The sequence below is a fragment of the Sapajus apella genome, unplaced genomic scaffold, assembly GCF_009761245.1.
Source record: "Sapajus apella isolate SASKATOON/1434 unplaced genomic scaffold, GSC_monkey_1.0 scaffold77, whole genome shotgun sequence".
NCBI classification, from domain to species: domain Eukaryota; kingdom Metazoa; phylum Chordata; class Mammalia; order Primates; family Cebidae; genus Sapajus; species Sapajus apella.
Window position 1 is genome coordinate 7,748,599 of NW_022437017.1, and position 14,810 is coordinate 7,763,408.

A 14,810-nucleotide genomic window follows, 5' to 3' on the forward strand; every position below is an offset into this window, starting at 1 on the left:
AAGATGATGGGTCCACGACACCCGTGTAACCCTCCAACCCCATCTGACCATCCCCACGCCACCCTTTTTCTTTGAGGGCTCTGTTACAAGCTGACTGGTGTCCCAAAAAGGACACTGTGAAGTCCTGAGCCCCGCTACTGGGAATAAGACTTTGGACACGAATTTCTTGCAGATGTGATTATACTCAAGTTGAGAGGAAGCCATTAGGGTGGACTCTGAATTGATAACAGGTGTCCTCATATGAAGAGGGAAACACGGGCTGGGTACAGTGGCTCACACCTGTAATCTCAACGCCTTGGGAGGCTGATGCGGGCAGACAGCCTAAGCTCAGGAGTTTATGAGCAGCCTGGGCAACACAGTGAAACCCCGTCTCTACTACAGTACAAAAAATTAGCCGGGCGTGGCAGCGTGAGCCTATAGTCCCAGCTACTCGGGAGGCTGAGGCAGGAGAATTGCTTGAACCCAGAACGTGGAGGTTGCAGTGAGCCGAGATCGCGCCACTGCACTGCAGCCTGGGCGACAGAGTGAGGCTCCGTATCAAAAAACAAACAAACAAAAACAAAAAAAAGAAGGGAAACATGGACAGAGAGACACAGGGAGATGTTCCTGAGAGGGACGCAGAGGCCGGAGGGACACAGTCACAGCCATGGACAGCACGAGCTCCCAGGTACTGGGAGAGGCAGGAAGGGCCCTCCCCTGGAGATTGGAGAGGGACTGCAGCCCAGCCCACACGGTGACCTCTGGCTCTGGCCCCCCAGGACAGGGAGAGGTTTCGAGAGTGCAGCGTGGGCCCCGTGTGCAGCCTCTCTGGTGGAGGCCCAGGAAACCCAGGCCAGGAAGGGTCATGTTCTGTCTGCTGTCCCATCTCCCTGCCCCCAGCCTGTGAGCTGTCAGGGACCTCACACTTCGGAGGGTTCCAGGGAGGTCTCTCCACAACCTAGCACTCCGTCTGGGTCTGAAGGTGGTTCTGTGTCATGAAGTCCAGGCTGTATTGGGTGACTGCAGGGCAGAACGGGTGTGTGGGGAGCTCTCCCACACTGCAAATGCCCGCTCCTCACCCATTTCTCATTCAGATCCAGGCCTCACTGCACCCGTGAAACTAGAAATGCACTGGGTGGAGGGGTGCTGGATCCTCACACCTCGACCACCCCTCCCACATATCACTGGGACCGCAGGCACACAGAATGCTCAGGCCCCCACCGTCTTCCCAGCAGCCCCGAGAGTGATCTGGAGGCTGAGGGCTGGCACTAGGGCTGCTCCCTGCTGCTGGGATGCCGGGGCGCCTAAACCCTCTCTGAGCACACAGACACCTGTATTTATGCCTCTCTGCCTGAAACCCCCCAGGCTGCAGAGATCGTTTCTAATTCTATGCTACTTTTCTTCCACAGTGGCCCGGCCCTCTACTGACAGGGACCCTGCTACGTCACGCACGGTCCTGGATCTGCCTCCCCAGCTCTGTCCTGTGGGGCTTCGGGGTCGAGCTGCACCGGAAGGAAAGCGGGCTGTGGTGGGTTCCCGTGGGTCCCAGGGCCCAGACTCTGGGGTTTGAAGCTGAATTAAGCCTTGAAGGTGAGTCTGCCCAGGCCCAGCCCAACGCCTGGGCACAGAGGGCACTGGCGCCGAGGGAGCTGTGACGGGGCAGCCCCTCCCCACAGGCCCATGCCTCTCAGACCCACCTGCGTAGGGGGCTCAGGGCAACAGCAACTGAGTCTATGAGAATGACAGCTCGGGCATCTGTCAGAGGTCAGGGGCTGGTGGCCAACCAGGCTAAGCCTGACGCTATTCTGACCTGGGCTTCCTTTTGTGTAGACGACAACAGGAGTCTGGTCCCAGAGACGCCCACAGGAGTCGGGTGGGGAAGCAGGTGAGGGATGTGGCTGTCACACAGCAGGCGCCAGCCACAAGCACCAGTCACGAGCACCAGCCCCAAGCCACTGGCCTACCCAGAGCCCAGGGCAAGGCAAACATGGCAGGGCTGGGGAGGTGGGATGGAGCGCAAGGAAGGACAAAACCAGGCCTCCCTAAATCCCACAAGGTTCCAGATTCACCTGGGGCTAGGAGGCAGGAATGGGTCTCCTACAGGGCTCTGCAGACCACCCTGGGCTCTGCTCATGGGGCCACCCCAGCTCCACCCTACGGGCCTTTTGCCTCCCCGTCCCTCCAAGCCCCGCTGGGCTCTGAGTACGGCCCTGGGGATGGCGGCAGCCCTGACACCCTGGGAGGCGGAGGCCCCGTGTGACCTGGGGGACTGGGAACTGAGTGGTCTGTGGGGCTCCAGCCTATGACAGTGGGGGCTCCTGAGGCTGCTGGCCAGGGCAGACGCAGCTGGGGGAGGGGAGCTGCAGTGGTAGGCGGGGTGGGGGCACTCACACGGGGCATCGTGTTCTCGTTCTGGATGACAATCTGGCGGAGCAGGCGCCGCTCATAGTCCTGGTCCATGGCGAGGCAGGGCTCGGCCCACAGCAAGGTCAGCCTGCAGCAGGAAGGGCAGGAGAGGTCAGTGGGGCAGGCACGGCTGCTCCGGGGGCCTGGCTGCACCTCCAGGCCCTAGCAGCCAGAGTGACGGTGGGCTCCTCCTGGCTCCTCTGCAGGGACCTCCTGCCAGCCCGGCCTCATCCTGGGTGAGGCTCCCCTCAGCCTGGCCCCAGCTGCTGCTCACGGACCCTACCAGCCTGTACACCTGCCACGGAAGGGGACTTTCTGCCCTGGAGGTCCCAGGAGGGAGGTGGGGGCTGGAGTCCCGGCGGTAACCACAAGGACTCTTCCCAGGGTGTGGGCAGCCTTGAAGTCCCAAGGCGCCACGGGGACCCAGGTTCCTGAGCTACATGTGCATGTGCATGCAAGGAGGTGTGACAAGCCACACCATCTCCGAGGCAGTGTGCAAGAGCTGGCCACGTACAGGCCCCAGGCCAGCCACATGGGTCCAGGCCCAGGGAGACCAGGCCACGGCTCGGGGACATCAGCCTCCAGTGGACAAGCCACATCCATGCTCAGCTACAACCAAAGTAACATCCAGGGATCCGTGCAGACCCCACAGTGGACCAGGCTGAGCCAAACCAGAAAGGCCCCTCTGAGGTGGTGGCATTTATGTTGAAGAGAGTGGCAGTGAGGAGACTGGCCAAGAACGTTCCAGAGGGAGATGCACAGCCCGAGGCAAGAAGGGGCTTTGCCCGAGAACAAAGTGAAAGCCCCTGTGAGCAACAAAGACAGAGGGTAGCCAAGAAACAACGCTCTTTCCATCAGGGCCAGCAAACCACAGCCCAAGGCCACACACGGGCTGCGGTCTGTAGCCACACTGGTTCTTTTTTTAGACAGGGTCTTGCTCTGTCGTCCAGGCTGTAATGCCGTGGCACATCACAGATCACAACAGCTTCGACCTCCTGAGCTCAAGTGTGGTGGCATGCATCTGTGGTCCCAGCTACTTGGGGAGGCTGAGGCGGGAGGATCACTTGAGGCTGGGAGTTTGAAGCTGCAATAAGCTATGATCATGCCACTACACTCCAGCCTGGGTGACACAGCAAGCCACTGTCTCAAAAATTTAAAAAAGTAAAAAAAAAACACCTAGAGTTTACCATCTTGACCACGTTTAAATATGCAGTTCTGGCTGAGCATGGTGGCTCATGCCTGTAATCCCAGCGTTTTGGGACGCCAAGACGGGTGGATCACCTCAAGTTGGGAGTTCAAGACCAGCCTGACCAACATGGAAAAATCTCATCTCCACTAAGAATACAAAAAATTAGCCAGAGGCCGGGCGCGGTGGCTCAAGCCTGTAATCCCAGCACTTTGGGAGGCCGAGGCGGGTGGATCACAAGGTCAAGAGATCGAGACCATCCTGGTCAACATGGTGAAACCCCGTCTCTACTAAAAATACAAAACATTAGCTGGGCATGGTGGCGCGTGCCTGTAATCCCAGCTACCCAGGAGGCTGAGGCAGAAGAATTGCCTGAACCCAGGAGGCGGAGGTTGCGGTGAGCCGAGATCGTGCCATTGCACTCCAGCCTGGGTAGCATGAGTGAAACTCCGTCTCAAAAAAAAAAAAAAAAATTAGCCAGGTGCACAGGCCTGTAATCCCAGCTACTCGGGAGGCTGAGGCAGGAGAATTCCTTGAACCTGGGAGGTGGAGGTTGCAGTGAGCCAAGATCACGCCGCTGCACTCCAGCCTGGACGACAGAGTGGGACTCCGTCTCAAAAAAAAAAAAAAAAAAGTGGGAAGAAAAAAAAGATAAAGCATACAGTTCAGTGGCGTTTAGCACATTCCCATGGCTGCGAACCGCCACCATGATCATCTCTAGAGCCTTCTTATCTTCCCACTCACTCCCATCCCTCTCCCCAGCCCCTGGTGACTTCTTTCGCAGGAAGTTCCTCAAAGGTTAAACACAGTTGTTGTCAGTGAGGAAAGCTTTGTCCAGTTCTGCTCCTGACTTTAAATGACGGTACAGTTATGTCAAAGTAAGAGAAACCCAGTTACCACGTGACCCAGCACTTCCCACAATCACACCCCGGGGAAAGGGAAAGACACAGACCCACAATTCACAACGGCCAAGACAGCAAAATCCTACGTGCCCATCAGCAAGTGAGGCACGAACCAGTGCAACCCTCCACACGCCGGAACATGACCCAGCCACGAAAAGGAGCGAGGCTCTGACCCAGGCCACAGCGTGAACGCGCCAAGAGGACGTCATACCCCATGAGAGATGCCAGGCACAAAGGGCCACGTGAGGGTCTGGGAGGGCGCTGGAGGAGGCCGATTCACAGAGACCCGCCTTTCTAGGAAACAAGACACCCGAGGCATGCACTGGCTTGAGTCAGCAGGTGGGGACACACCTACGAGGGCTTGCCGCTGCTCCTGTCATCCCAGGAACCAACCACCCTGTCCTGAGATACTGAGATGGTCAGCCTGAGCCACCTCCACAGCCCCAGGCGGCCTCTGACTAGCTCCTGGCCTGGAGCTGGAGATAAGGTCTACCACACAGCTGCTGCTTCTGCAAGAGCCCACAGGCAGTGCTGCCTGGGCCTGCAGTCACAGGACACAAGGGGTCCCTGGCTCGGCCGCGTGGAGCCAGTCAGGCTCTGAGGGACAGAAGCATGCAGCCCAAAGTCCCGTGTTAGTGGGTTTTCGCGGCTTATCTCACGTCCCCTCTGCAAGGCCTCATGGACGGGGTGCCAGCCTCACTGCCTGTGCAGATGAGGACACGAAGGCGGAGTGCGGGGCAGCAATGCCCATGGCCACACAGAAGGCCCAGCCCAATGCACAGGGCAGTCCAGGCGGCCACAGAGCAGTGGAGAACCGGCGGTTCTCCCTCCTTCCAGCCTGCTACTCCCAAGGCCAGGTCACGTCACCAGCCTCCTCCCCACCCCCTTCTCCCCTGCCCAGGGCCGGCCTCTCCCCACCCACAGTCCTCACCGGTTCTCCACAGGGCGCAGCCACCTCCTGCAGCCCTGAAGGCCCACGTGTCCCCACCACGCCTAACCACTCCTGAGGCAGCACTGACCATCCCAGGACAAGGAGAAGCCTCAGCATCTGTCCCCAATACAGACAGCCTCTGGGGAACAATTTCCCGAGCCTGGAGCCAGAGGGGCTATAGAGACCTGAGCCCCAGGAGAGCTGCAGGTGTGGGCTGCCCAGGACTGATTCACAGATGAAGGGGGAATCTATGCAGATCCTGAGAGCCAGGAGAGCTGTGGGTGTGGGCCCCCTCCGACCCAGGACCAATTTGTAGATGAAGGGAATCTACACAGATCCACCCGCACTTATAGAAAGGAAACCTTGGAGCAGAGACCACTGGTAAAGGCAGAACTGTAGCATGGAAAACCCACTCTGGGGGCAGGGGCTCCTGGGGGCTGTCTCCATCAGAACTGCGGTGTGGTCCAGGCCATGCAGGGGTGCTGTGTGCAGCCACAGAGGAGATTAGCCATGGCCATGGCTGGGGAGGACAGCTGGAAACATCTGCTTCACAGACAACAGCGCCCAGACAGTAGCCTGGACCCTTTAGCACAACAAAAGCCAGGCAGGACCCAAACACAGCTTCAGTGTGGGGGGGGTGGGGGAGCTGCTGCTAAGACTCCAGGAGTCCCGGAGCCAAGCGGTGAGGAACTTGTTCAAGTCCAGCAAATACGAGGCCAGAGGGAGATCAGCCCTCTGCCCTATGGCCTCCTCGGGGTAGATCAGCCACCACTGGTGGCTCCACGCGTGTCGCCTGGCACTATCAGCTTCCCAGGCCCCGTGCAGCTGGCAGGTAACTCACCATGTAGACACGACTGCCGCAGGGCAGACATCCGCGCAGCCAGGGGTATGGGATGCTGACCCCGGGACCTGTGCTGAGGCCACGTCGCATAGCAGCAGGGACTCTGCAGGTGCAACGGAATGTTTCAGGGGATGGCAGGTGTGGACGGGGCTTCCCACCTGGAGCCCCTCTCTCTGCCCAGTCCTGCATGGGGTACACTGCCCTCTCTTTCCTCTCTGTGCCCCCACAGCCCCTGACTTCTGAGAGCCCCATCCTGTGTGGGAGATGGTGGAGGGTCATTCATTGATCAACATACAAGTACAGGACCCTTCCAATGAGAGGATCCTGTACAAGTGTGTTGTATTTTTTTTTTCCTGGGCCATTATTTTTATTTTCAAATTTTCTTAGTAAAAGCTTTAGATACATGTAATTCCAGTTAGTCTCACAAGTCCAGAGTCCACATCAAATGTTGTCTTTCAGCCTGCTCTAAGTTCCAGCCCCACCTGCCCCCTGGAGTGAGCTCCCTACCCAGGGGCAGTGTGGGAGGAGCCCAAGCTGGGGAGAAGCACTCGAGGCAGCGGCATGCGCTACCTGGAAGCACTCTTTTTTGGAGACAGGGTCTCTTGCTCTGTCGCCCAGGCTGGAGTGCGGTAGTTTGATCACAGCTCCCTGCAGCCTCCACCTCCTGGGCTCAAGCTATCCTCCCTCCTCAGCCTCCCGAGTAGCTAGGACCAGAGACGCGTACCACCATGCCGCGCTATAGGAAGCATGTCTGTAAAGGCGGCCCCCAACGACCAGCTCCCAACATAAAAGCGAGATGGGCACCAGTGCCAGCAGACTCCATTCCCCCGCACAGAACAGTCTCCCCAAGACCTGGCACCCCACAGAGGGACCCATGGGCGTGGGAGCACAGGCACAAGCGGAACAGGACTGCGTTCCATGCCAGCACCGCCCCTGCTCCAGATGTGACTGGGGGTGAGGCCCCGCCCTTCCCGGGTCCTAGTGGAGCCTCTCCCACTTCTGTACCTTCAGCAGCCTTGGCCAGGCCTTCTCCAAGAATGGAAAAACCTCATAATCAAGTCTTACTCATTAAAGAACTTAGTTGCGAGGCATGGCAAGAGAATATCAGGAGTTCGAAATCAGCCAACATGAAGAGACACCGTCTCTACAAAAAACACAGAGGCACTGTGGGGGCGCTGGGGCGGGCAGATCATCTCAGCTCAGGAGTTCGAGACCAGCCTGACCAACATGGTTAAACCCTGTCTCTACTAAAAATAAAAATTAGCTGGCACGGTGGCACATGCTTGTAATCCCGGCCACTCAGGAGGCTGAGGCAGGTGAATCACTTGAACCCAGAAGGTGGAGGTTGCAGTGAGCTGAGATCGCACCACTGCGCTCCAGCCTGGGCAACACAGAGAGAGACTCCATCTAGAAAAAAAACAAATTAAAAAATAAGAGCTGGGTATAGCGGTGCACATCTGTAGTCCCAGGACCCAGGAGGCTGAGGTGAAGGCTGCAGTGAGCAGAGATCACGTCACTGCACTCCAGCCTGGGCGACAGAGCAAGACACTGTCTTAGGGGAGAAAAAAAAAAAAAAGAACTTAAAGAATTTAGTTACAAATCACACCATTTCAGATGACCCCTTTTTTGTTTATCTTGTTTCACATGGAGACCCAGATGACACAATTCATTTCCAGAGACCTAGGTGTGAGTCCTTTGGGTAAACACCGTGCAAATAGGAACACCATGGAACTTTTATCTTTTTTTTTTTTTTTTTTTTTTTAAGACAGGGTTTCGGCTGGGCACGGTGGCTCACGCCTATAATCGCAGCACTTTGGGAGGCCAAGGAGGGTGGATCACGAGGTCAAGAGATCGAGACCATCCTGGTCAACAGGTGAAACCCAGTCTCTACTGAAAATACAAAAAAATTAGCTGGGCATGGTGGTGCACACCTGTAGTCCCAGCTACGCAGGAGGCTGAGGCAGGAGAATTGCTTGAACCCAGCAGGTGGAGGTTGCAGTGAGCCGAGACTACGCCATTGAACTCCAGCCTGGGTAAAAAGAGCGAAACTCCATCTCAAAAAAAAGAAAAAAAAAAAAAAAAAAAAAAAAGACGGGGTTTCACCATGTTGGTCAGGCTGGTCTTGAACTCCCGACCTCAGGTGATGCGCCCACCTTGGACTCCAAAGTGTTTGGATTACAGGCGTGAGCCACCACGCCCAGCTGGAACTTTTCTCTTTTTTTTTTTTTTTTGAGACAGAGTCTCACTCCATTGCCCAGGCTAGAGTGCAGTGGCGTGACCTTGGCTCACTGCAATCTCCGCCTCCCAGGTTCAAGCGATTCCCCTGCCTCAGCCTCCCGCATAGCTGGGACTACAGGTACGAACCACCATGCCCAGCTAATTTTTGTATTTTTAGTAGATACGGGGTTTCACCATGTTGACCAGGATGGTCTCGATCTGTTGACCTTGTGATCCACCTGCCTCGGCCTCCTAAACTGCTAGGATTACAAGCATAAGCCACCGCGCCCGGCCACTCTGTATATTTTTAGTAGAGACAGGGTTTCACCCCATTGGTCAGAGAACTCCTGACCTCAGATGACCCACCTGCCTCAGCTTCCCAAAGTGCTGTGATTACAGGCCTGAGCTAGCACGCCTGGCCAGAATTTTCTTTTTTGAGACAGGGTCTCACTCTCACCCCGGGCTGAAGGGCGGTGGTCCAATTATGGCTCACTGCAGCCTATGCCTCCTAGGCTCAAGTGATCCTCCCACCTCAGCCTCGGGAGGAGCTAGGACCACAGGTGTACTCCCCTAGACCCAGCCAATTTTTGTATATTTTACAGAGACGGGGTCTTCCCATGTTGCCCAGGCTGGTCTTGAACTTCTGGGTTCAAGCGATCCGCCCGCCTCGGCCTCCCATAGTGCTGGGGTTACAGGTGTGAGCCACCGCACCCAGCCAGCATTCTTCCAGAATGAGAGAATGTCAACAAGTATGACCAGCAGCAGTGGTGGTAACCACGTGCACTGAAGCAGGTGCTGGCAGACTCCACTTGTGATTGGTTGAATATCATCCCCCACTTCCCCAGAATACTGATGCCACCCTGAAGTCAACACTGAGAGCGAGTACACTCAGCACCAGCCACAGCTGCAGATGGCCCCCGGCACACATCGCTGCCCAGCAGCACATGGCCACACCTGACAAGCCCTCCTCGTCAAGAGACACGCTGTGAGCTGATGGCCCAAACGTCAGCAGGCGGCGGCAGCCACAGTCAACTGGCCACACAACTCACTTACACCGCCCAAGGCTAGTGGGCAAAAACCACAGGGCCCAGGCCTGCCCAGAAGCCTGAGACCTGGCTTCTGTCTGTCCCTGCAGTGAGGGCAGGGGCGTACATGGTGGGTGTGCAGACTGTTTTCCCACCTCCGAGATCTAGAGGGACATAAGTCCTGTGTCCCAGGAGCTGGAAGAGACATGGCTGTTGAAATGAATGCCGGGAAAATCAGGAGTCCGCAGGGCAAACACAACACCAACACAGTAGGAAAGAAAATGACAAACCGGGAGAAGCATGTGCCACCCACAGGAGAGCCCAAACTAGCAAAGGACACCAACAAACCACGCTGGGAAGGACCAGCTCCCGCCTCGCAGTCAGGCGCCGCCAGTCCAACCAGGACACTGCCCTCCTGCCTGTCAGACAGGGGATGCTGAGGACTGGGGGACTCGGCCTCGCCAGCCCAGGCACAGGGGGAGAGAGCCACATGTGCTCACGGTTGGCAGAAACTGCAAACTGTTAAGGCTTCAAAGAAAGGCAATTTAGCAATTGCTTCCAAAATTTAAAAAAATGCACATCCTCTGTGATGCAGTATTTCTACTTCTAAGAATTTATCCTTAGAAACTCCGGGTGCGTGTGAGCAGAGATGAAGTCACTGCAGCAGCTCATCAGCGCAGAAGACGCAAGAGGCCCCCAGACAGGGAGTGGAAGAGGCTGCAAAGCCCACTGCACAGAAAAACAGCCCATGCAGAGCACGCTGCTCCCAGAGCGTTCGAGAAGCGGCTAGTCACAGTGGGGTTTAGGGAGAGGAAGGAGAGGATGGGGGCTGGGGGAGGAAGGAAGCATTATTTCTCCTTACTTCTCCTGGCACCTCAATTTGTACTTCTTGAATTCTGTGTCATGTGAACTGTGAGCTATTCAAAAAAACCAGAAGGCAGAGATGGGCCAGGCGGGCTCTGGAGACCGGGCACCACCACATTCTCACTCCTTTGCTGGACGCTCAGGTTTCATTGTAAACTGTTAGAGGGAGAGAAATCAGTATCTGAAGTTGCTGTTAAGAAATTCCTGAGCATGGACAACGTGTGTGGCCGTGTGGAAAGGCTCCAAGTAGATCGAGGGGGTTCGGCACCAACCTGGAGCCTCACCATGAATTAGGAGTGAATCAGTGAATGACTCGTGCTCTGCCGGGCCCTGCAGAGGTTGTAGTCCCTGGCCCAGGGATGCCTGGTGGGGACGCTGCTGTGGCTCTGCCTGTGTGGTCAACACCTGTAGCCTGGTTTTCCTGGCCTGCATGGTGACCGGGGCCCTGGGCTGCTGGGCTTCCTGCTGCCCCTTCCCCTTAGCAGGGCACTGCCCTGTGGATCCTGCACACCTACCGGGCCAGCTCATGAGAAAGGTGCACCTCTCACCCCCAGGCCCCAGAATGAAGAGCCAGGAGGCCCCCTGCGGCCACTGCCCTGGGTGAGCCTTCAGTCTCCCAGCTTCCACTGCTTCCCTGGGAAATGGGCATGGCCCCGTCACCTGACAGAACAGTGACAAAGCCCCTGTACGGAGGGAGACGCCCTGGTATAACTATGTGGAAAATATGGAGTCGGCCCCTGTTCACGTCAGACACCAGAATAAGCCCCCGATGGGGCAGACAGCATAAATCAGGGGGACCCCAGCTCCTGGGATGCACCTCTTCTCTCCCTCCCACTTGGGATTTCAATGTGTGCACCCTCCTGGGACCTCAGCAGGGCAGAGGATCATGGGATGCAGAGTCTCTTGGGGGTGCATGAAATCCCCTAACCCTGGGGGTCTCAACCAGGGTGATTCTCCCCCAGGGGATATGTCGTGATGTCTGGGAATATTTGTGGTTGTCATGACTGGGGGTCCCCTGGCATGGAGTGGTTGGAGGCCAGAGACGCTGCTCAGCACCCTGTAGTACCCAAGACGGCCCCACCCAGAGAATGATCCGGCCTCAATGTCCACAGTGTGCAGCAACAGAGACCCTGCTCTAGGGCAAGGCCGTGGCTTGAAGGAGACCACGGGGAGCGTGGCCAGGAACCCCCCAGCCGCACCCTCACTGTGCCTGTGGGGAGACGAGGAAAGGGAGATGACGACATGGCACGATTCGTCTCCAAGTTTGACTTCCAGGTGTCCCTGAGTGGGGACGCAAAGCATGAAGGGCTGTCCGCCATGTAGACGGGGCCTGGGAACCGCATTGGTGCAAAGTCCCCAGGTCTCACCCAGTGCTGAATCTTCCCCAGGATGATTCCTGGGGAATCTTCCTCTGGTTCCTGGAGGCTCAGCCAAGCTCCTACTCCTGCAAGGCCTTGCTCAGCTGGAAAAACTGGTCCCCACTGTCTTCACATTTTTTTAGGCTCTTTAACGGACAAAAGGAATTGAAACATCCCAATGACAGCTCTTTTATGACTCAGATGTTGAGGCTGACTATGGTCTGGACATGCCACCTATATACACAAGGGCACCCCCCAACCCCGGCACTGTGGACACTGGGGCAGGACCACCCAGAGTAAGGGTAACTCCAGCCTGCAGGTGGGGCGACACTTGCTATCCACAGGGGGCATGGAGCTGGTAAGGGAGGAAGCAGCGACCAGACCTCATGGGTGCCCCACGTCCCATGGGGGCTCCTGGCCCAGCGACGGAGCGTCGGAACACACCTGGGGCTAGGACAGAGGCGAACCTTGCCCATGCCCACCGGCTGGCACCAATGGAAGCACTTAGTGTGCTTGACTGAATGTCCTCAACAGTGGGCAGGCAGGCACCATCACATCTCTGGGACTGGGACAGCACCCCTGCTCAAGGTCACCATGCAGTTGGTGAGGGTAGAGCTGGGATGTGAATCTAGCCAGTCTGGGTGTGTCTCCGTGCCCACTCCCTGGCCCTTGCCCTACAGGTAGGCTCTGGCTCCAGGAGGGGAGATGTCTTAGACTCAGCACTCAGCGAGCCCTGCCCATGGGGAAGCTGCCAGGCACCACCTCCTGCTGGAGTCTCTGCAGAGTGGTCCCCGCAGGAAGCCTCCGACTAAAGATTGCTGGATGGTGGTGACAGAGCAGGGGGGCAGGCTGGGACACAGCCCCTCACAGGTCTGGACCCCTGCAAAGTTGCAAAGTGTTTCTGCCTGAGGGATCCCAGGTGCCCCCAGACCAGTGAGGCACTGGCCCAACTGCCTTCTCAGGGAGCCCCTTCCTCATGTGAAAGGCAAGGGGCCCTACCGGCTGCCGGGGGCTGATGTCCAGCCATCCTCTGCAAGGCTGGGGAAAAGCACCAGATGAGAAAGACCCCACAGAAAAATAGAGGGTCACCCAGCTACCCGCTCTCTACTCTCACTGGATCTGGGAGTTTCTGGAGGAAGTTTGCCTCCTCCCTACACCCAGGAGTGTCTTTCACGAAACACAGCTTCACGAGCGTCACCTCATCCGGCTAATCTCATTTCTAGCCACCCCTCAGAAGAGGACTGTAGATGGCTCTTTTAAATCACATTTGGACGCCCTCGGTGTCATGATGTGATTAAGAGGGCAGGCGTGCCAGCCACATTGATGGTCTCATCAGAGCATGGGAGCCCCCACCAGCACCATGCCACATGCGGTCCTTGGCCCTGCAGCTCCAGGGGGCCAAGGTGGGCAAACCACCCAGACTCCCTCATCACCAGCCTTCCCTGTTCCCTCCCACAAGTAAACCAAGTCCCATGAAAAGGTTCTAGCAGGATCCATAAGAAAAAGTGTGGGCTTTCGATGGGACCAGTCCAGGCTTTGAATCTCAGCTTCAACCCTTCCTGGCTACACAGCTTTGGGCAGCTTCACCTCTTGGGACGTCAGTCTCTGCAGTTAAACAGGGATGACGCTGCCTACCTAGGGAGCTGTGAAATCAGGCACCAGGTCTGCGAGGCAGCAGGTAGCCGGCCTGACCCAGAGCAGGTGCTCAGTGCCTGCTGGCTGGGCCCGGGACTCATGACAGGAGCACACAGGTCCCCAGAGGTGCTCAGTGTGCGCTGGCTGGGCCCGGGATTCATGACAAGTACATGGAGGTCCCCAGACCTGCTCCCTACTCGTCTGTCCTTGGGCATGGAGTGCCCTGGCAGCCAGGATGCTGCTCCAGTAACCTTGCCTGGCCACAGACCATGACACCCATCTCCTCCCATGCTGCCCTACTTAGTTCCAGGGAGGAGGGAGGATGTCAGAGAAATGGGGCTCCTGAGGGGGAGTGGCCGTGGCTGCAGGGACAGACTCACACAGGAGAGAGATGGATTCTGGACCAGAACCAGAGTCGGGGCCTAGCGGAGAGAACGCCGAGGCACAGAGATCTCTGTAGGAGCAACCGCCACCTGCAGAATAAGCTGAGTTGGCGGCCTCTGACCTCTACAAACACAAAGACACAGGCAGGGGGGACCAAGTAAAAAAACGTAGGGCCCGGACCCTCGGCAGGAGACAACATGCCTTCCAGGGCGCCCGTGTGAGCCATGGCAAGGCAAGTTACTGCTGGGGGCCGGTGCCTGGACCCCAGAAACACACCCTGCACGCAGCATTCATTCACTGACTCATGCCACCAGCCAACGCCTCCTCCCCAACCAGCCATGCGCCTTGTGGGTGCCCGGTGCTGACCCAGGCACTGCAAAACAGAGCCAAGCTGCTGCCCCCACTGGGTGCGCAGTCTATTTTTTCTTTTCTTGTTTTTAAAATATAGAGATGGGGCTTGGGGTCTCCCTGTATTGCCCAGGCTGGTTTCAAATTCCTGGGCTCAAGCAAGCCTCCTGCTGAGGCTTCCCGGCGTGACCCCTGTGCCCAGCTGGCATGCAGTCTGGAGTGGACAGAGGTTAGAGTGGGTGAGAAGCATCCCTGGCGTCTTCTCAGCCAGCGGCTCTTGTCGTCTTCCCTGTGCGGGGGGGAGAGGGGCTCCCGCCGCAGGCCCACCCCGGTGAGAACCACTCTCCGCACCTCGACATGGCGCCTGAAGATAAAAGACCTGAAGTTTCTCATCTCCAACCTCCTGGTACCACTGAGTACCCACAGCCCTGACTGACTTGGTGACACCTTCAGACCTAAAAGACACCTGAGTCATGGCCGGGCGCGGTGGCTCAAGCCTGTAATCCCAGCACTTTGGGAGGCCGAGGCGGGTGGATCACGAGGTCAAGAGATCGAGACCATCCTGGTCAACATGGTGAAACCCCGTCTCTACTAAAAATACAAAAAATCAGCTGGGCATGGTGGCGCGTGCCTGTAATCCCAGCTACTCAGGAGGCTGAGGCAGGAGAATTGCCTGAACCCAGGAGACGGAGGTTGCGGTGAGCCGAGATCACGCCATTGCACTCCAGCCTGGG

The 14,810-nt window shown here is 57.3% G+C and overlaps 1 protein-coding gene across 2 annotated transcripts in view; it reads right to left on the reverse strand.

Annotated features, from left to right (window-relative positions):
• Positions 1 to 14,810, reverse strand: part of FZR1 (fizzy and cell division cycle 20 related 1) — a 29,892-nt gene that overhangs the window by 8,611 nt on the left and 6,471 nt on the right. For both annotated transcript variants that reach the window (XM_032252286.1, XM_032252284.1), the window contains exon 2: positions 2,371 to 2,473. In XM_032252286.1, the coding sequence (XP_032108177.1) occupies positions 2,371 to 2,439 (69 nt within the window). In that variant the 5' untranslated portion in view covers positions 2,440 to 2,473. The remainder of the gene's footprint in view (positions 1 to 2,370; positions 2,474 to 14,810) is intronic.